A 21002-nucleotide genomic window follows, 5' to 3' on the forward strand; every position below is an offset into this window, starting at 1 on the left:
AATGCTTTAAATACAGAGACAAGTTGAAAAAATAATACAGTGAGCACCTACAGACCCACCATCGAGACTCAACAGTTGTTATCATTTTGCCATATTCCCTTTATGTGTGTGTGTGTGTGCATGTATGCACATATGCACTGAGTTGACACCCTCTGGCACAATTTTCCAAACCCTTCATGTTCTGGCACAACCTATTTGACCAGCCTCACTTCCTCTGGCTCTCCCTTTGCAACTTGCGTCCCAGCCATACTTGACTAATTAACGTTAGTTTCCTGAATGCTCCTGGTATTTTCAAGTAATAGACTATTGCCTCTGCCCGAATATCCTTACTCTCTTTGCCTGATTAACTCTATTTGTTCTTAAAGACTCAGCCGTACCCATGTTGCTATAACAACCGAAGTTTTTCTCAGTCATAACATTTATTAAACTGTACTATTATTACCTGTTTACCTCTGACTTTCCTACTAAACTGTGAACTCATTGAGGGCAGGGACTTTTTTTTTCTTGGTCTCTGTATACCTACACCTCTCCAGTGGCTTTTACTTGGTGGGTGTTCAGTAATCAGAAAATCCAACTGCCCACCAGCCAGTGCTACCTAGTTACATCATATGCACCTCAAGATCAACAGGTCTGGGGCACCTGGGTGGCTCAGAGGGTTAAGCCTTTGCCTTCAGCTCAGGTCATGATCTCAGGGTCCTGGGATCGAGCCCCACGTTGGGTTCTCTGCTCAGCGGGGAGCCTGCTTCCCCATTTCTATCTGCCTACCTCTCTGCCTACTTGTGATCTCTCTGTCATATAAATAAAAAATCTTTAAAGAAAAAAAATCAACAGGTCTACACTGAGCTCATCTCTCTTCCTACCCTTTCTACACATTTAAAACCCTCCTCCTGATTGAATGCCATTCAGTCTTCCAAGCCAAAAACCTCAGAGCAATCCCCAATTCTTCCCTCTTTTTCGTCCTCCAAAACATGCTTCCGATCTGTCCACTTCTCTTCATCTCCTGGAGTCTGGGCTGGGCCACCTTCATCTCTCACCTGGAGCACTGACAAAAATATGCTCTCTGGGCTCTTTGCTTCTAGTCTTGTCCCCTCCTATCTGTTATTCGCAAAGAAGCCATAACAATCTCTCAAATTCAGATCTGATTATATTACTCCCTGTGTAAACCCTAACTGTGTTACCCCTTGCTTTTGGATAAAGTACAAACTCCCTAGTTTAAACGAAAGGACTCTCAACTGACTTCTGTGTACCTGTAGAACTTTATGTCTTGTACTCTGGGTTCCAGCCATCTTGTGTTTATAGAGCCTGTAGTACTTGCTGTCTCCCAACATTGTCAGTTTCATGCCTCAGTGCATTCATTCCCTCGTATTATTCAATGCCTAAGAAGGCTAACCCTCTCAAGCTTAGCACAGGTGTAACCTCCTCTGGGCAGCTTTTCCTAACTTCCCAGTCTGGGTGAGGTTCTTCTTTTCTGTTACCCATTACTGCCCTGTGAACACCTCTGTTATAGCATTTACCCTATATACATATAGCACCTTATACCCCAACTATCAGTTTGCTTGTTTGTGTCATAAAAGTTAATTTACGATTTCTTTGACAGCAAAGTTAATGTCTTATTTTTTTTTCTACCCCAACGCTTAGCCCCTGGATGGCATACAGTTGATGGACCATAAATAATTGTTTAAGAATGGATACTAAGAAACATCTCTCCAAACATTCATTTTTTTGTAGATGCCTTATAACAGATTTCTTTAATTTTAAACATAGTGTTTCGTTAAAGTACAATATAGTTGATTGCCATACAGGCAATATTTACTGAATTTTGAGTGTTCTTCACCAGTAATTTCAGACAATTTCTGGAACTGTACCATTCCTTAGAGATGATTGATCCTACCTTTTCTTTTTTCCATCGATAATTTTTATCCCGGAGATTAACATCATCAGTAGTTGGGGGTGCTATGCTATTGGCCTCCCATACCAGCCTTGACCGCTAACATAAAAACGTCCTTTTCAGTATATAGGGTTTATGTTTCACAGGACTGCCTATTTATTTGGATTCCAGGGGATGTTTAGTTATGGTGTTAATTTTCCTCCAGGTTTCTCTCAAGCCATCAGAGTATCAAGTGAAGAATTGTCCCATGCTTAATCTTTGGGAATAATACTGATTAAGTAAGTGTTGGGCCAAGGACTGAGGGGAGTGATTGATAGGGAACTGATCAAATGCTGGGCTAGGTAAAGTGAATTGTATCCCTTTGTACTGAAAAAGTGGCTAAAACATCCTGAATGTCATTTTCTCTTATTATTATCTCAAAGTGACAAATTTAAAATCATTTAAAAGGTAGGGTGGGGTCCCTGACCCTGTTTAGTAATAACAGTATTTAACAAATATCTTTCTTACACTCTGCTAAGCACAGTTCTGAGTACTTTACATGTACAAGCTCATTTAATTGTCTGAACAACTTTTGAGGTAGGTGATCTTATTATCCCCATTTTATAGATGATGAGGAAACTGAAGCACAGAGAAGTAATTTCCCCAAGGCCAAAAGTTATCCGTTCCAGTCGTACAACAGGTATATTAATTTAGTTTAATCCAATGCATATTTCTGGAGCACCTATTAAATGCAATAATTGACAGGGTAGATAAAACTTGTACACCTAAAGAAAGGAAGAATCATAACGCAACAGTGCAATGAGTGAATAGCCAAGGTGAGCCAGGCTCCTTTCAGTTGGTGGGAAATGAGGAACGATTGTGTATTTAAGGCCGGGAATGGCGCAGATGTATAGATTTGGTAAACCTGTTTGTGGAAGATGAAGAAAAGAGGCTCAGTTTTGAGGTGTATGGAAAGGGTAATTCTTTTCCGAGGACTAAGATTACTTTCAGAAGGGGCTTCTGATGCAGTCTATTTAGCATGAGGTAGTCGTAAGAAAATACCCAGGTACGACCCCTGTCTGGAGCAGGAAAGGAGAAAGGTTCAAAAAAAAAAAAAAAGTAACAATGAGCTTTTCCTGCCCCCCCCCAAGAGAATCAATAACCAGCCTGCCCCCAGCACCACCCACCTACCCCAAAATCCCTTGACTCCAACTCAGACCCTTCGGATCTGTGCTGTTTAGAAGTACTTTCACATTCTAGCAGCCTAAGACTGAAACGGCCTTTAAACAAATGTTCGGAGCGAAAAACCCATTCTCGCAATCCAATCCAAATCGGACTCGGATCCTATCCGAGAGCTTTTATGGTCGCAGATTCTCTAGTTCCCGGCCGGCCTATACATCCTTTTTTTTTTACAACACGCCAAGACACACCTGGCCCTGGCCACACAGCCTGGGAGCCTACTCTAACGCCTGCCCATCCCGCTACCCTTTTAAGAGGCGGATCCCGCAGTGTCCTTTCCTCCCTCCCAGCCACCTCTACCCCCAGTCGTCTGGGCGGAGCTTCTTGCTAAAGCCCCAGAGCCCGACGCGGCCGCAGCAGTAGCGGAGAAGGACTGGAGACGCGAGGAGCTGAGTCTGCCGCAACCGCTCGGCCGGACGCTACGTGCGTCGAGGCTCCCAACTCGCTCCCGCGCGCGCCGGCCCCTCCTCGGCCCCTCCCCACCTGGCGCGCACCTGGGCCAGGCCGGGGTCCTGCCAAGAGCCGGGAAGGCGCGTGCCAGGGGCCCTCGGGACCCGCAGAGCTCGCGAGCCATGGGGCCGCCGCCCGGGGCCGGGGTCTTGTGCCGCGGCGGCTGCGGCTTTTCCCGATTGTTGGCGTGGTGCTTCCTGCTGGCTCTGAGCCCCCATGCCCCCGGCTCCCGGGGAGCCGAGGCGGTGTGGACCGCGTACCTCAACGTGTCCTGGCGGGTTCCGCACACCGGAGTGAACCGCACAGTGTGGGAGCTGAGCGAGGAGGGCGTGTACGGCCAGGATTCGCCGCTCGAGCCTGTGGCGGGGGTCCTGGTGCCGCCCGACGGGCCGGGGGCGCTCAACGCCTGTAACCCGCACACGAATTTCACGGTGCCCACGGTCCCAGGGGACTGGGGAAGCTCCGTGCAGGTCTCTTGGTTGGCCCTGATCCAGCGCGGCGGGGGCTGCACCTTCGCCGACAAGATTCACCTGGCTTACGAGAGAGGGGCGTCTGGAGCTGTCATCTTTAACTTCCCGGGGACCCGCAATGAGGTCATCCCCATGTCTCACCCGGGTGAGTGCAGCTACTACATTGCTCCCCATCAACCCCCTACCAAGGCCAATTTTTGTCCTTTTTTTGTTTTTTTTTTCCTTATTTTCCTCGGTGCTGTCTTCTTCCTATCCCCTTGCTCCGAAGGGAAACCGAGTGCCCTTTCTGTCCCCACCGAGTGAGGTAGGGTCCTCTCCTTCCCGAGATTTCACCCTGCGTGGTGGTGGTGGTGGGGTGTTGGGCGAGAAAATCCTCCAGGATTTGCCTGTCTGGTGGAAAAGGGCAAGACAAACGGAGTGCGGAGGCTGGCAACTAGAGAGGACTGTTGGGGCTCTTTGCGTCCCCTTTACCAGGTGTTCCACAAGGGCTCCTTGCACTATCTCCTTTGTTGGTGGGCACTGGCTTTGCAATCATGACGGGAGAGAAGGCGACCTGGAAGTCCCTTCCTTACTCTTTTCCAGTTAAACAGCCTCAGGCCCAAAGCAGGGTTTTCCCTCCTCTCTCCCTGTTTTTCTCTCCATGTTTCCTAGTATCAGGTACGAGATTGTGTTACTGTGCTCTGATAACCTCATTGCAGTTTGAACAGAAACTTTGCCTAGTTCTTGGGCTCTTCTCTGCCCCCGCGGGGTCTCAGGTCCCAAGTGATTGTCGGTATCATTGCTTTCATTGGCCTTTGAAAGATCCGATTAAGGTTATTGAGTGGTGAAACAGGTGATCAATGTTACCGGAAAAAGAAGAGCTTTGTGCTTGAGAATGGCAAAGGCCTAGACTTTGGGGGAAAAGTGGTCAGGGTAGGTCTTCATTTTGTGGGGATGTTGTGGGTTACTGTTTTTCCCTTTTTGGTGATTCTTCCAGAAACCTTATTTGTGATTAGGTAGTCTTAGCATATGTATGATCCTAAGCCCCAGAAGACAGAGGAAAAAAATTGGACAGAAGGGAAGGGACACATAGTAGCAGTATATCATAGTTGTTGAGAGCTGGGGCCCAAGTCAGACCTTGGTTAAATTCCGGCTCCATTGCTAACTAGTCCTGTGACCTTGGGCAACTTATTTGAAGTCTTAGAGTCTGTGTTCCCTCATCAATCAAAAGGGAAAGAACTAAGAACTACTCCCACAGGTTTGCCTTGAGGATGAAATGCAGTAACTCCTGTAAAGAGTTTAACACACCATCCTTCTCAATAAAAGCTAGCTGATAGGATTAGCCTTTTAGGGAATCACTGGGGAGCTGAATCTGCTTATTTAAGTGCTAGAGGTTTTGTGTGGGTTTAGCCCAGCCTAGAGAGAGCATTCCCATTGAGTGGCTGGGTGGTATAATGGAAAGAGCACTGGGTTGGAATTCAGGAGATCTTGAGTTCTTTTAGTCCTTTCTTTGCCTCTAGCAGCTTTGTGACCTTGTACAAATTACTTGCTAGCCAAGTGATAGTAGAGAGGTAGAAGGTGGAGGCCAGATTGCCAGCATGTGGAGAGGCAAAAGCGAACTAGATGAACTCTTATGATTTCTTCCAGCTCTAAAGTGCTGTGATTCTTAGATTTGAATATCGGTTAAAGGAGCAGCTGTATCTCTTAGTTGATAATTCATTGGTTTGAATGAAATTACTTTTTAAATCCTGATAAAAATGAAGAAGGATTTGACAAAATTTGAAGTCCTTATGTTTCCATTGGCTACCTAAATGCAAAAGTTTGACTTTGTCTCCTCCAAATGAGATTCATTTACATGGATGATTGGAAATTGAAGAGTACCCTTTAATAAGTCCCCGTTTAGAGCAATTTCATCCTAATTCTGTTAAGAATATAAGCTTCTATTTGTCCAATAGTTTTAAGGGACAATAAAATTAATTTTTGTTGAGCTCCCACTGAGTGCCAGGCTCTGTACATACATCTTACTCGTACGTTATTGAGAGACCATCTGGTGCACTAGGAAAAGCACAGGCATTGTAGTCAAGAATGGGTATCAAATTCTGGGGGTTTTTTCCTTCTTTTTTTTTTTTATTTTATTTCTTTTCAATGTTCCAAGATTCATTGTTTATGCACCACACCCAGTGCTCCATGCAATATGTGCCCTCCTTGATACCACCACCAGGCTCACCCAACCCCCCACCCACTCCCCTCCAAAACCCTCAGTTTGTTTCTCAGAGTCCACAGTCTCTCATGGTTTGTCTCCTCCTCGGATTTCCCCCAACTCACTTTACTCCATCTCCCAATGCCCTCCATGTTATCCCTTATGCTCCACAAGTAAATGAATTCTGGTTTTATTACATAGTAGCTTTGCGTCCTTGGTCAGGTTCTTTAACTTTACTAAGTCTCCGTTTCTGCATCAGTAAGATGGGGATACTTCTATTGCCATGATTCTTAAAGATAATAAATCAAAACCACCTAGCAGATAATAATTACAATCAAGTAAAGTTAGTTATTACAATAGGTTAATGCTAACAAGATGCAAAAAACATATAAATGTTCATGCAGCTGTCAGTTTGAATCTACCCATGGCTGTTTTGTTTGAGGATACTATCATGTAGAAATAAAGCCGTAAATATTGACCACCTAATTAAAGTACACTCAGAAAAGTATTTGGGGACTTTAAAAATTTCTTCCTGACATGATAACCATAGTAAATTTTACCATTAGGGCAACTAGCCCTCAAAAAACTACCTAGTTACTTGAAGTATAGAATCACATTTCTTCCATAAACTCCTAAAGAAACCGCTTTTCAACACAGGGGGAAAAAATCACTTTGCATTTCATGCACGTGTGTTGTTGAACATTTGTTCCAAGTTCTGTGTGTTTTGCTTTGCTTATTCCTGAGAGGAAGCTTAAGGTTCATTGTAATCTCTGGTCAGAAACAATTTTTCCTGAATCTTCATGGCAAAGAGGTGGGATTGAGGTTTAAGTGTTGATTAACTCAATGTGTATTGGCTTGAATTATACAAGGGACAGCAAATGTTGAAAAGCCATTGCTGTCGTCGTTGTTTATGAAAACTCTCTTTACCCACTCTCAACAAAGCCGGTGCTAAAATTGTTTGTTCTTTGAGTTTATGCTGAACATCCATGCTCTCACCTCTCACAGGCCTGGGAACAAGACTAATTTCTTTCAAGTAACAGAACTAACTGGTTTAGAGCAGTTGCTTTAAAACTTTTGTTTATTGAAGAGAAACTCCACTTTAAGAGCAATCAATTAGGAAAATGAGGCTTTTTAAAAGATTTATTTATTTGAGGGGCACCTGGGTGGCTCAGTGGGTTAAAACCTCTGCCTTCAGCTTGGGTTGTGATCCCAGGGTTCTGGGCTCGAGCCCCACGTGGCATTGGGCTCTTCTGCTCGGCAGGGAGCCTGCTTCCTCCTCTCTCTCTGCCTGCCTCTCTGCCTACTTGTGATCTCTCTCTGTCAAATAAATAAATAAAATCTTTTTTAACAAGATTTATTTATTTGAGAGAGAGAGAGAAAGAAAGGGAGCAGCAGGTGGGGTGGAGGGGGCGGGGAGTAGGCTCCCCGCTGAGCAGGGAGCCATATGTGGGACTGGATCCTAGGACCCTGGGATCACAACCTGAGTCAAAGGCAGACGCTTCGCCCACTGAGCCACCCAGGCAACCCAAGGCTGTTTTTATGTAAACCAAAATATCACAGAAAGTGGTTGTAGCCTTGCATCAAGCAATGCGGTTTATTCCCATTTTGGTTGCAAAGTGTCCAGAAAATCCTGATTCACACAGATAAATAATTGCAAATGACAGATATTTATTTAAAGTTTTTCTTGCAGTCTCTGCGTATTGTTCAGTCAAACTGATCCAGAACCCTGGAAGAAAATTAGGAGAAAATTTTGGTTTTCAAGGTTAACCACTATTCATATATCTTAAGTATGAGAATGAAATAAGTAACCAAAACTCAGAGTAAACACGTAAGCCATGTAAAATGTAGGATTGTCACAGTGAGACATGTTGCACATGCTATTGTGCAACTAACTGTTCTGCTTTTGCCAGGCAGATGGGTCTGAACCTTGCATGCTGTCTAATCGAGCACAGCCCACGGGTTGAAGTGGTGTAGGTACTTGCTTGTACAATTTTCTTTGCATCAACAAGCGCAGACATGAATTAATTCAAAGACCTCAGCAGAGCTACAACCTTTAAAATCTATGACACATTTACAGGGACTTGAAACACATTCAAAGGCATGACAGGAGAAGCATTACTCCCGAGGGCTGTGGAAAAAAAAAAAAAGCCAGAATAAACCAAGCAGTTTAAGTCCGTGATTTGGTGGTCTCTGATGAGATGTATAAAACAATTGCTTGTATATACAGGTCGAACATATTAAGCGGTTGGGCTCTGCCACTTACTACAGAACTTCCTCAACTTATGATGGGGTTATGTCCCTGATAAACCCATCACACGTTGAAAATATCATTAAGTCGAAAATGTGTTTAATACACCTTAACCTACTGAATATAGTTCAGCCTAACCTACCTTAAACGTGCTCAGAACACTTACATTAGCTTACAGTTGGGCAAAATCTTCTAACACAAAGCCAACTTTGCAATAAAATGTGGGCTATCTCCTGGAATCTGTTGAATCCTGTAATGAAAGTGAAAAACAGAATGTTTGTATGGTACAGAAGGGATGTAAATGTACAGATTGTTTACCACCATGACCGCATGTCTGACTGAGAGTCCCAGGTGGCTGCCACTGCTCAGCATCAGGAGATCGTATCTCCTGCATATTGCTAGCTCCTGAAAAGTTCTACTTTCCAAATGTGAAGTACAGTTTCTACTGAATGCACTTTGCTTTGATACGATCATTAAGGTGAATCATTGGAAGTCAGGGGCTTTCTGTATTTTTAAAATCTTAGGCCAGTCATTTTACTTTAAGTCTCTATTTTCTCCTGTTTAAGATGGACATAATGATAATCTTGCCTCATAAGATTGCTGGGAGGGATGCCTGGGTGGCTCAGTGGGTTAAGCATCTACCTTCTGCTCAGGTCATGATCCCAGGGTCCTGGGATCAAGTCCTGCACTGATTCCTGCATCGGGCTCCCTGCTCAGCCAGGAGTCTGCTTCTCCCTCTCCCACTGCCTGCCACTCCCTCTGCTTGTGTGCCCACTCTCTCTCTCTGACAAATAAATAAACAAAATCTTAAAAAAAAAAAATCCCTGGGATTAAATGAGATAATGCAAATACAGTGTTTAACACAGTGCCCGGCATATAGGAAACTACTTAAAACGTGTTTTTAATCACAATAAAGATAGTTAAATGTATTTTAGAAAACAAAAATGGAATCTGATGTTGGTAGTACATAATGCAAAGATGAATAACCTAGAGTACTTCAAAATCCACATTACCTAAAATCCTAACTTTACCACTTTAGGAATAGGGTGTGTCAACTGAATTCTTTGCAAGAAAATGATCTTGGGGCCCAGTGGGTTAGGGCCCAACCCTGTGTTTGTTATTCTTTTTTCATATAACTGCTTCTCCCTCAAGCTACCAAACTTCATAAAGGACTTTGAGGTAATATTTTACACTGATTTATCACCACCCAGTCCCTTTTCAGCCACATGACATTTAAATTTTATTCTGCTTTTTTTCTAGGTTGTTGACTTTGAAAAGAACCTTTTTTTTAAGATTTTATTTATTTATTTGACAGACAGACATCACAAGCAGGCAAAGAGGCAGGCAGAGAGAGAGGGAGAAGCAGGCTCCACGCCGAGCAGAGAGCCCGACGCGGGGCTCTATCCCAGGACCCTGGGACCATGACCTGAGCCGAAGGTGGAGGCCTTAACCCACTGAGCCACCCAGGCGCCCCGAAAAGAACCTTTTTTTAAATAGAGAGGCTCAAAAGAGGATGAGAAGAGACTGGGTAGTGATGATTTTCCAATATAAATTACTATTTTAAAATCAATTTCTAGACACAAATTGGTATCTTTGATATCAAGATATCTCTGAAGTACCATATTTTAATACTGTTAATCACTCCTTTGAAGTTTTCCTAAGCAGTCTTTTGCCTCTCTTCTCTTTTGTTTCATTTCTGTTATTTTATTAATTCATTCATCTAACACCTCTTCTTGCATTCACACCTAGGCCAACAGCAGACCTGCCTCTGATAAATAACTGCCACTTCCAGACAATTCTATCACTTTAATTCTATTCACATATGGTCCCCTTCTCCCTTTCAGTGGCTATTAGCCTGCTTTTTAAAAGTCCCTGTGTCTTCTCATAGGAACAAATGCTTAGGCTTCTAATCAGTCTCCCCCTCCAGTCCTTTCTTCCAGTTCTGCTTCCACATTGCCACTGAGCCCCACAGCTCTGATCATATCTATGCCATTGCTCCAAAGGTGATTACTTATAAATTTTAGACTGAGTTTCCCAGCATGGCACACAGGACTCAATCTGGTCCCAACAGACTTTCAAAGCTTTATGTACCTCTTCTCTCATGTTGACCCCTAAATGCCCTCTGTCCTTTCCCATTATTATTCCTTTGTTTGTACTTCTGCTTTTGCCTCCATACCCTTTTCTTCCCAGCTCTGCTGGCCAAAAACTTACCCATCCTTCAAAACCCAACACAGATGCCTCCTCATCTTTGAAGCTTTCTCAATTCCTTCTTTTCCTCTTCCCACCACAGCCCACACCAAAACTAAAATAATCCTTTTGTTTTGCTCCCTTGGCACTCCATGTCCTATAGTACGTTTTGCATTTCGCTGGTAGTTCTGTGATTATATGTCTTACCTTCCTACTGGATTGTAATATTTGATTAATTTTCATATTCCTCATGGGAACCTTTTCTACTGTATGTGCTCTGAAAATGCTTGTTCAGTTGCTCTACATACCTAAGAATGAAAAAAAAAATGCCCAAGAATGCCAGAGGGCCATAAGATTCACTAGAAACTTATCTAATGGGGAAGGGGATTAAAGTTCCAACTCATCGAGGGGCGCCTGGGTGGCTCAGTCAGCTTGGCTGGGCCAGGCCTCTACCTTTGGCTCAAGTCATGACCTCACGGTCCTGGGATCAGAGCTCCTTGTTTGGTTGGGGGTCTGTTTCTTTCTCTTGGCTCATGCTCTCTCCCCTGGTTTCTCTCCCTGGGTTTCTCTCTCTCTCTCTCTCTCTCTCTGTCTCTTAAATAAGTAAGTAAAATGTTTTTGTTTTTTTTTTTTAAGTTCAACTCAACGAGCATTTATCAAGGGTCTATTGTATGTATACTGTGTTTTTGCCTGAATATATGAAATAATTAAGGTAAAGTAGGGGGAATAAGAGTGTACAAATGCTTCCAGACTACAAGCTCCCTAATTTTTATGGTGATGACCATCATAGACCAGTTCATGGGGTTTTAATAATGAAATGACCTAGGTAACAAAGAGATAGTGAGAATGAGTATTTACATTGAACTTTCCCTGTTTTTTAAATTTTGTTTTGTTTTAAAAACTTGGTTTACACCAGCACTCAATTTATCTCTCCAGTTAAAATGCTTCCATTGAACATGTTGCTGATATGTGGAATTCCATTACATAAAAACCTTTAAAAGAAATATAGCTCAATCAGTAAATTTTTTTCTAAGCACATAAAGAACTCCACCCCCCCCCCAGTCTCTGGAAGATGTGTTATCTCCTACAGAATTCCATATTTAATCTCCATTCCCAGGCTTAAGTGGAGTAAACAGGGGAGTATCAAAGACATTCGCCATGTTATTTCTGACTATAAAATTAATCCTACTTCTTGCAGAAAACTTGGAAAATATAAAAAGTATAAAACTAAAAATAAAAGCTATGCATAAAATTCCATAGTTCCATTAATATTTCTTATCTCCTTTTTCATGTATAGTTAGGGTTTTATATCCTGCTTTGATCATAAGGGTGGTTTTTATGACTATTAATGTAGCATTAAAATACAATTTGAAAGAAAACAAAAATCCATAGATATAACCACTTTAGCATTTTGGGGTATTTTTTGTCATTTTTTTTTGCTCTCCATATATATTTTAAGAATTATAATTATATACTGTATGTAAAATTTTGTATCCAACTTGTTATTTTAAGCATTTCCGCATGTAATTAAAAATAGAGGATTTCCCTGTAAGTTGAAGAGGGTGGTTTTTGACTGGCGGTGGGGGGGGGATCAAGCTTCTCTTTCATTAACTGGCAGAAAGGAAGTACAGAAATGGTGACAGGGAGGGGTATGAATTAGAACATTTAAAACAAAACTTATTCTCTACAGAGCTTTACCTAAATATATACTTCTGGCCATAAACATGATCTGGTCTAACCCATACGCATTGCCTGTTGTGGCCTTGATCTTTTGAGAGGTTTGGTCACCATTTGTGCTTTTAGTTCCTCTTCTCCCATGATACTCCTATAGGTGATGTCTTTGTCACAAATAAGGTTTGCGCCTGGTTTCCCTGTTGATTGGTTAAGTAGCACCTCATTGGCTAAGATGGTTTTTCATTTTCATGATGGACACTGAACTGTTCAGTTATTGGAGTTTTGCCCAGAGTTTACTTGATAGGGTACCACAAATATTATCTAGGGATGAAGAATTTTTTGTATCTGCAAATTTTGTTGAAGTATAACATATATACCCAAAGGTACAGAAATCATTAGTCTGTAGCTCAGTGGATTTTCACAGAGTCAACATGCCTGTGCAGCGGACACCTAGATCAAGAAACAGAACCATACCAGAACCCTAGAAGACTACTCATATACCAAGATGAAGAATTTTTGAACTCTGTGTCCTGAGGGAGTGACCTCTTGCAACATGTGGTAGGAACTCAGTCACCCATAGAAACTGTGGCCTTCACTGCTCTGGAGCTAGTTACCTGTGGGGGTCCTTAGCTACATACTGTAGGGAAGTTCTTTCCAAGCACAGAGGACATGTGCTTTTTGATGCAGTTACCAAGCCAGTTCGGAGTTGCCACATTTTGCTGTTAACACCCACTTTGGAGCTCTATGAGCAAAGCAGAGCACAAGGGTTCTTTGTTGTTTCTCTCTTTCCTGTTCTTTTTTCTCTTTAAGCTGTATGCATGTCTTTCTGTATATCATGGCACATACTTGCTGCTTGAATTTACCCAATTGGCTTGTTACAGTATTGATTTCTTTGGAAAAGAAAGTTTGATGATTCATGCCTGACTTTGTGGAGGCCGTTAGGTTCAGAACCTAGGCGTGATTTACTTGGTTTTAATGCTTGAATGCTCAAGTTAACTACAAATCAGTGATTTTGAGTTAACCCTATTTATTTTGGGATTTTTTTAAAAGAAGATGGTTTAGAACTCACTTGTTGATGTGTGTGTGTTTCGATACCAGTCATTATCTTTTCAGATGAACTGTGAAGTAGCTTAGTGAAATTCTGCCTTCAACTAAAAAGTCTTACTTTTAAAGAGAAAATACACCAAAATGTTAACCTTGGCTATTTCTGATTGGTGGAATTATGGGCGATTATTGTTCTTTTTCATTATGTTTTTCTGTATTTTCTGAATTTCATATATATATATATATATATATATATACTGAATATATTTTATACTTATAATCAGAAAAATCAGTTATTCTTTAAAAACCCAAAATATTCCTTTAGCATTGATAAATCCTAAGGAAAGCATTAATAATGTGACTGTAGCAACAATAGGAACAAATCATTTCTGATAATAGAAATGACTTACAGGCTATTATGAGAATTTAAAGAATTGCTTTGACATTTTGAATATATCTAACCTGTATCATTGTTAATGTGGTCCTTTCTTATTAACACTAATTGGTTTCTTTATGTGTAAAATAACCTTGAACACTAAAGAATTTTAAAGACGTTCTCCTATTTTAATATGAACTGTTTCTCTTTACCCTTTGTATCACTATTTATATATTTTTTCTCACCCCCCACAATACATATACACACCTCTCATCTTATTTTTGTTTCTTTCCCATAAGAAGCCTGTTTTCCCTCACTGGCCCCCTTCAATATCTGTTCTTTTCCGTACTTTTAAGAATACTATTAAGTTTAACAGGTTTGTTTGAAGAATCCAATACATTGGCAGTTTTCACCTATGACACACTGGGTTCATCTGATGACAGTGGTTTTTGTCATTCAAGAAAAGAGAATTTGCTAGAGTACGTGCAGAGGAGAATCGTAGTGTTGTTATTTTACATTTTATTAATGATATGCCAAACATACAATCTCAATCAAGATGATATTTAAGGGCGCCTGAGTGGCTCAGATGGTTAAGCATCTGTCTGCCTTCGGCTCAGGTCATAATCCCATAGTCTTGGGATTGAGCCCCACTTTGGGCTCCTGGCTCAGCAGGGAATCTTCTTTTCCCTCTCCTCTGTCTTTCCCCCTGCTCATGCTTTCTCTATCTCTCTGTCTCAAATAAACAAAGTCCTTAAAAAATTGTTTAAAAAAAGATATTTACGACATCATTAAAACTGAATTACTTGTTTTTAAAAATTAGCATTTCCCTTGAAGTGATAGTCCACTGGACAGATTTTGTATCCTACTTTTCCACTCTCTTCCCCTGCTTTTCATAGCTTGATTAATTCTACCTTAGATAATCTTACACACATACACACCCTCGCACACTCTTGGAGCCCTGTCTTCTTTTTTAAAAATTCTGAGCTTCCAGGGTGCCTGGGTGGCTGTCCATTAAGCATCTGATTCTTTATTTCTGCTTAAGTGATGATCTCGGGGTCCTGAGATCAGCCCCAGTTGGGCTCCATGCTTAGTGGGGAGTCTGCTTGATATTCTCTCTTTCCCTCTGCCCCTCCCCCAGCTCACACTCTTTTTCTCTCTCAAATAAATAAATCTTTTTTAAAAAATACGAGCTTCCTTCTGTGTGGTTCCACTTCTTTTGAAGTGAAATTGAACATCATAACAAATCACTGCTCTCATATCTAACAACCTTGAATGTTGTCCATAACTCACTCCTACAATCTCCACAAAAACCTCTCCTGAGCCATGTAATCCCCCTGATTAAATACGTATTTTCTTATGTCCCAATATTTAAGATAAATTTGAAATGCCTTTGTTGGTTATACTTTAGGTATTCCAGTGATACTGTTTCCTGCAAAGTTTTATTACAAGTATGGGTTAAATAATAGTTCATATTTTCTTTGCAGTTTTTAATCCTCAAAGTCTTTCACAAGCAATCATTTGTGGGCTCATTTGGGAACCCACACACTGTTTAGCAACATTGCTACGGGATAATGTGTTGCCTCTACTTCCCAACAACTGACTTACAAATGAACTTTTGAATACAACCCATTAGACTTTCTTGTGTTACTTTTGTTCATAATGATAGCCTGGTGAGATATAGTTTATTATATTTGTCCTGATCATGCTGGTTTAGAATTTTTTCTGCTTATTTTCTTTGCAGTGTCGATTCTAGCTCTACCTTCCCTTTTCCAGGTGTTTCACCTTAAGGATTCTGCGTTTTGTTTTCCTAACCTGTGGTCTAACCTATGGTGATCTCAGAAGTTGGCTTATTTTAATAGCTTTTGTAATGTTCCTGAAAGTTTTGAGAATATAACTACGATTTGTAACCTAGTTAGCCATTAATATATTTTCAAGTTGGTACATCTTTTCCATTTTAGAGGATCTCAGCAATCACTTAGATGAATGCTAGAAAACTGTGATTAAATTGAGTGAGGTCTTCATTAAAACATCTGTGAGCAACCTATATTTAACATTGTCCCAAATACTTTGAGTTTAGTGGTATTTCAAAGTCTTGCTTTCCGCCACCATCATTTCACTCTGGCAAGAGTACAGAATATTTAAGAGAGACTGAAACTGGCTAGTGCCAGCCCACCAGTCACCTCCCTTACCCTAGCCAGCCCCCAACCCTTTTGCCATTCTTATTTGACTGATGCCTTTTCAATGAATTGATGAAGAAGAGGCTGTTGACTTACCTTAAGTAATGTAATTAAAGACCAACAGATTATTCTTCGATGTTAAGGAAAGCTACATGATTGCTCTGTTTTTTATTTCAATCTAGTATACCAAGAATGAATGTGTTCTATTTGAAATTGAAAGGTAGCATATTACAGTGGAAGAATGGGTGTCCTTGGGTCAGACTATTGAGCTTGAATTCCAGTTCTACCAATTAATAAATATGTGATCTTGGGCAGGTTGTGAACCTGGACTTCATTGATCTTGTTCATAAAAAGTGGAATAGCAATACCCAGTTTCTGTGATTTTGTAAATAAAGAGTTCGATGGGACTCTTGGGTGGGTCAGTTGGTTAAGCATCTGCCTTCAGTTCATGTCATGATCCCAGGGTCTGGGAACCAGCCCCATTTGGGCTCCTTGCTCATGGGGCAGTCTGCTTCTCCCTCTCCCTCTGCCCAACCCAGCTCCCCCACTCATGCTCTTGCTCACTCACTTTCTTAAATAAATAAAATCTTAAAAAAAAAATAAAGTGCTTGACATGGAGTGGATGTTTAGCAAATGTTAGTTCTCTTGAACCTTTTGCTAACAATTTTTTTTAAGATTTTATTTATTTACTTGACAGAGATCACAAGTAGGCAGAGAGGCAGGCAGAGGAAGGGAAGCAGGCTCCCTGCTGAGCAGAGAGCCCGATGCAGGGCTCGATCCCAGGACTCTCAGGACTCTGGGATCATGACCTGAGCCAAAGGCAGAGGCTTTAATCCACTGAGCCACCCAGGCGCCCCCTTTTGCTAACAGTTTTATTACTAAACGTAGCATTTCTCCTTTGGTTATTGTAGCTCTTCACTACCACATTTTGAGATATGTAGTTGTTTTATATGTAAAAGTGGGGAGGGGAACCCCATGACATCCAAATTGCCATTTTTCTGGGAAGTTTTTGAGAAATGGAGGAAGAAATCACATAATCAAGAAGCTGAAACAACTATCTTGTTCTTCTCGCTGTGCATTTCCATTTTAAGCAGCAACAACTCCTTAAAATCAGGATGTTAAGCTGTAACGATAGCAATGGCTATGGAGCTTTTGATGACGCAGTGACAAAGAGAGGGGACTTAGGAATCAGATGGATTTTGATTTGAATCGCAGCTCTGTCATGTAATAGCTTTATAACCTTGGCCAGATTAACCTCTTTAAGACTCAGTTTTTTTCATCTACAGAATGGGAGGTGATAATCGTACCTACCTCGTAGGGCTAATGTGAGGGATAAATCAGAAAACATATAAAGCATGAAGTACTACACATCCAGGTTCTTCACAGGATACTAACAACCTCCTCACCCTAACCTGTAGCACTTTATTTTTCGAGATTGGCAATGGAGATCACTGCATGGCTTCTCAGAGCCTCTGATATGCTAAAGAAGCACTGCTCAACTTTGTTCCCTGGGTTATTTTCTAAACTCACTGATCTCTAGAACCCCTTTTCTCTTAAAACACTTACGACTTGAAATAGAATTTGGAAAACATGATATCTCCATGCATTTGATAACCCCTCCTTGCTTCTCTCCTCTTCCCTTATTTTATTAGACTGGCCTCAGATTTTAACTGTATCTAAGTTTTGTCAGTGTCAAGGAGTGAATAAACTAGTTATCTCACTCTGATAAGAACAGCGTGTTTTCAACTGTGATGACAAACATCTTAGTTATATTTCTTTATATTAATGTGGTACCTTTTATATCAAGTTAATGTGACTTCCAGGTATAATTCTCTACAGGCCAGGCTTATTTTCCTTACTGACTTTCAGAAACAATTTACTGTGAAAATATAAAAACATAAGTGAGACTGGTTTATCTTTGTTTTTATATTTAGTGTCTGGACCTTAGTACAAAAGTTAGCTTTTGTAATACTTCATAGAGGAGGAAATTTAATCTTCTCAATTAGTAGAGTGTCCTTATTTATGAATTTTTATATGGAATAATGCCAAAATTCCTACAGGGGCATATCAAATTCTCTTTTTCTCTAATCTAGAGACCTAATAGAATACTGATGGGACATCTGTGACTTTTGTACCCTTTGGTTCTTATGGCCAGGTCACAATGAGTACTGGATCTCTAAACACAATGCTCTTCCTAATTTTAATGATTAATAAAATTTCCAATGTAATTCCCCTATCACAAAGTGTACCTGAAGAGAATGTATGCAAAAAGGAGTTCCCGTTTAAACACAATTTTTAATGCCCTATATGACAAGCACTGTACTGGATATTGTGGTAGAAGAGTGAACAGGGAGTAGCTAAAGATAAACAACGATGTGGTCCTTTCCTTCCAGGGAACTCCCCTTTTCAGCTCTTATTGCATTTTTTTGACCAATGATATTTTAGCCTCACATTAAAGCATCAGTTTAGATGGGGCTTTTAGATCTACACAAAAATGGCACTCCCTAGAGTTGGGGAGTATGTAAGGCACAGAGTGCATGTCCCTTCCATACATTCGAATGTGCAAATGTCGCCTGGTCTGAAGGGTTGAGAGTAAAGTGGCAAGTTGCGAAGACCATGTCCCAGTTTCACTGGAAATCTAGGCTGTGGTTTGGTTTTGTGCTCGTATTTTTCCTGTGGATACAGCAACAGTTTATTTGCTGGAATTCTCCTTCCTGAGGTCTCATGTTATAGGGAAACAGAACTGATTAATACAAGAACGAACAATCACCATAATTTCTTACGCCCCTTTGTATAAGTTTCCTTTGCCTGAAACCCCTAAATCTCTTGTTTGCCCTTTTTTACTGCCCAACAAATATCTTTCTGTTTTTAACCTGTGGTATATATGTTGCTAGTCAGTAGTTGCTTCACCTTGCACCATCACATATTCTTATCAGATTCTGAACAGCTTTGGATATTGTACAATTTATTATCCCAAAGGATTGAACAAATACATTGATGCTGTAGAGTTTACCAACTAACCTTCCTCCAGAAAACATTAATAAATAGCAAAAACAAATGTTGAATTTGCTTTCTAGAAACCTTACTACCCCCAAACAAAAACTATGACAATAGAACTTCAGCATAAAATTTTAATACAATTACAGAATACCCTATTAATGAGATAACATCATATACTGCAATTTCTGCATAGCCTTGCAATAGCATTATCTTATTATTTTCTTCTACTTCATATCAGCACAAATTTAAGGTTGTATAGACAATAAACCTCTTCCAGCTGTTTCAAGACTTCTGTTTTATGTCCTCTTAACCCCCTCCTAAGTGGCTAAATTACCAGTCTCCCAGTGAGCCAGGATGACTGGGTTCTAACTTGAGCTGGAGAATGAAACGTCATCTGTCCTAGCTCCTGAATGTAGATGGGAAACTGAGGTATGGTCAGGCCCCAGGTTGGAGAGGGATTATTGTCACCATTATTGCTGCTCTGGCAGTATGGTGATTTCAGTGGGATCGGCACTGTGGCAGTAGGCGTCACATAAAACCCAAAGTCTATAAAGTAGAATTAGTGTTTTAACTTTTTTTTTCAAGATTTTATTTATTTGACAGAGATCACAAGTAGTCAAACAAGCAGTCAGAGTGTGTGTGTGTGGGGGGGAAGCAGGCTCCCTGCTGAGCAGAGAGCCTGATGTGGGGATCAGTCCCAGGACCCTGGGATCATAAACCTGAGCTAAAGACCTAGGCTTTAACCCACTGAGCCACCCAGGTGCCCTGGTGTTTTAACTTTTTGTCTGTGTATATTAATATGTCCTTGCTGCAGGCAGAGATGCCTTATCAAGATATGCCGTCTTTGACTGTAGGGAGAAGGCGCACCTTAGACTCTGTTCACTGCAGTTATCTTTAAGGATAAATTTGTTTTCAGATTGAATCAAGATTCAGATTATCACTATGTATAGCATACTTAAAATGACATTTATCAAACACTTATTTGATGTATATTATGTGCCAGGCACTCTGCTAGGTGTTGTAGATAACAGTGATGAAAGACCCAGTCCCTAACCTAAAGGAGTTCAGAGTTAGCAAAAACAAAAACAAAAACACCCCCCCAAAACCAGATAACTTCAAGGGAAATATGCACTAGGCAGTGTAAAAGCTGAATTTCAAACCCAGATGGGTCGGGATCTTATAAAAGGAGGTTGAACTTTATTCTGTAGGTGAAATAGAGCTCTTTTAAGGGCACTTAGCAAAGAAATAATATGAACATTTTTACCCTTTAGAAAAATTTATCTGGTAGCTGTGGAAGAATGAATTGGAGGCTAATATTGGTGGCTTGAAGACCAGTTAGGAAGTTGTTATAGACATTTAGGTAAGAAAAAATTGGAGAGGCAACAGAGATGTATTCTAGCAGGAAAGAAATGGGCCTGTTTCTGATGTGGCTATTAAGTTTCAAACGTCTCTGTATGAAGTACTTAGTGATAAAAACAAAATAATTCTATTGGCAGAGTTTTACTATGCAGAGTGAAGGATTAGTGTTGATCTGGCCAGAGAGAGCCACTATCTTGAAATTCCTTGACCATAACATCAAACTGTAATTTTGTAATTAATCAAACTCCAGCCCAGTATTTCTGAAAGTATGAGCCACAGACCACATGCAGCAAAAGAACCCTGAGAACTTGTTAAACTACAGATTTCTGATTCTGGCCTCAGACGGACTGAATCAGGGAATGGGGTCCAGGGAATTCAGTGTTTTAACAAGTTTCTCAAAGTAATCGTCATGCATATTAAAGTTTTAGTATCATTAATCTAGCCCAACAGTTTTAAAAATCTGGGGACTACTGGTCCCTTAGACTCTTTCAGGGGTCCATGAATTGAAAACTGTTTTCATAATAACACATAGACATAATTTGCCATATTCACTGTGTTGATGTTTATTACACAGGTGGTATAAAAGCAATAGTGGGAAAATACTGCTGGCTCCTTAGCAGAAATTAAGACAGAGGCACCAAGCTGTATTGTATACTGTATCTATATGCATTTATAATAAAAACAAAAGTCCAGTTTCACCTAGGAATGCCCTTGATGAATCAATAAGCATAA

General features: G+C 40.8%; 1 protein-coding gene across 2 annotated transcripts in view; it reads left to right on the forward strand.

Annotated features, from left to right (window-relative positions):
* The window catches only part of RNF128 (ring finger protein 128), a 100206-nt gene that overhangs the window by 35428 nt on the left and 43776 nt on the right, over positions 1-21002 (forward strand). The window contains exon 1 of one of the 2 annotated variants that reach the window (XM_032837085.1): positions 3529-4171. The exons of the other annotated variant lie outside the window; for it this stretch is intronic. Within the exon in view, the coding sequence (XP_032692976.1) occupies positions 3679-4171 (493 nt within the window). The 5' untranslated portion in view covers positions 3529-3678. Of the gene's footprint in view, positions 1-3528; positions 4172-21002 lie in introns of those variants that run through there. 2 annotated transcript variants of the gene reach the window in all.

The sequence above is a fragment of the Lontra canadensis genome, unplaced genomic scaffold, assembly GCF_010015895.1.
Source record: "Lontra canadensis isolate GAN:19392208 unplaced genomic scaffold, GSC_riverotter_1.0 scaffold96, whole genome shotgun sequence".
Taxonomy (NCBI): Eukaryota; Metazoa; Chordata; class Mammalia; order Carnivora; family Mustelidae; genus Lontra; species Lontra canadensis.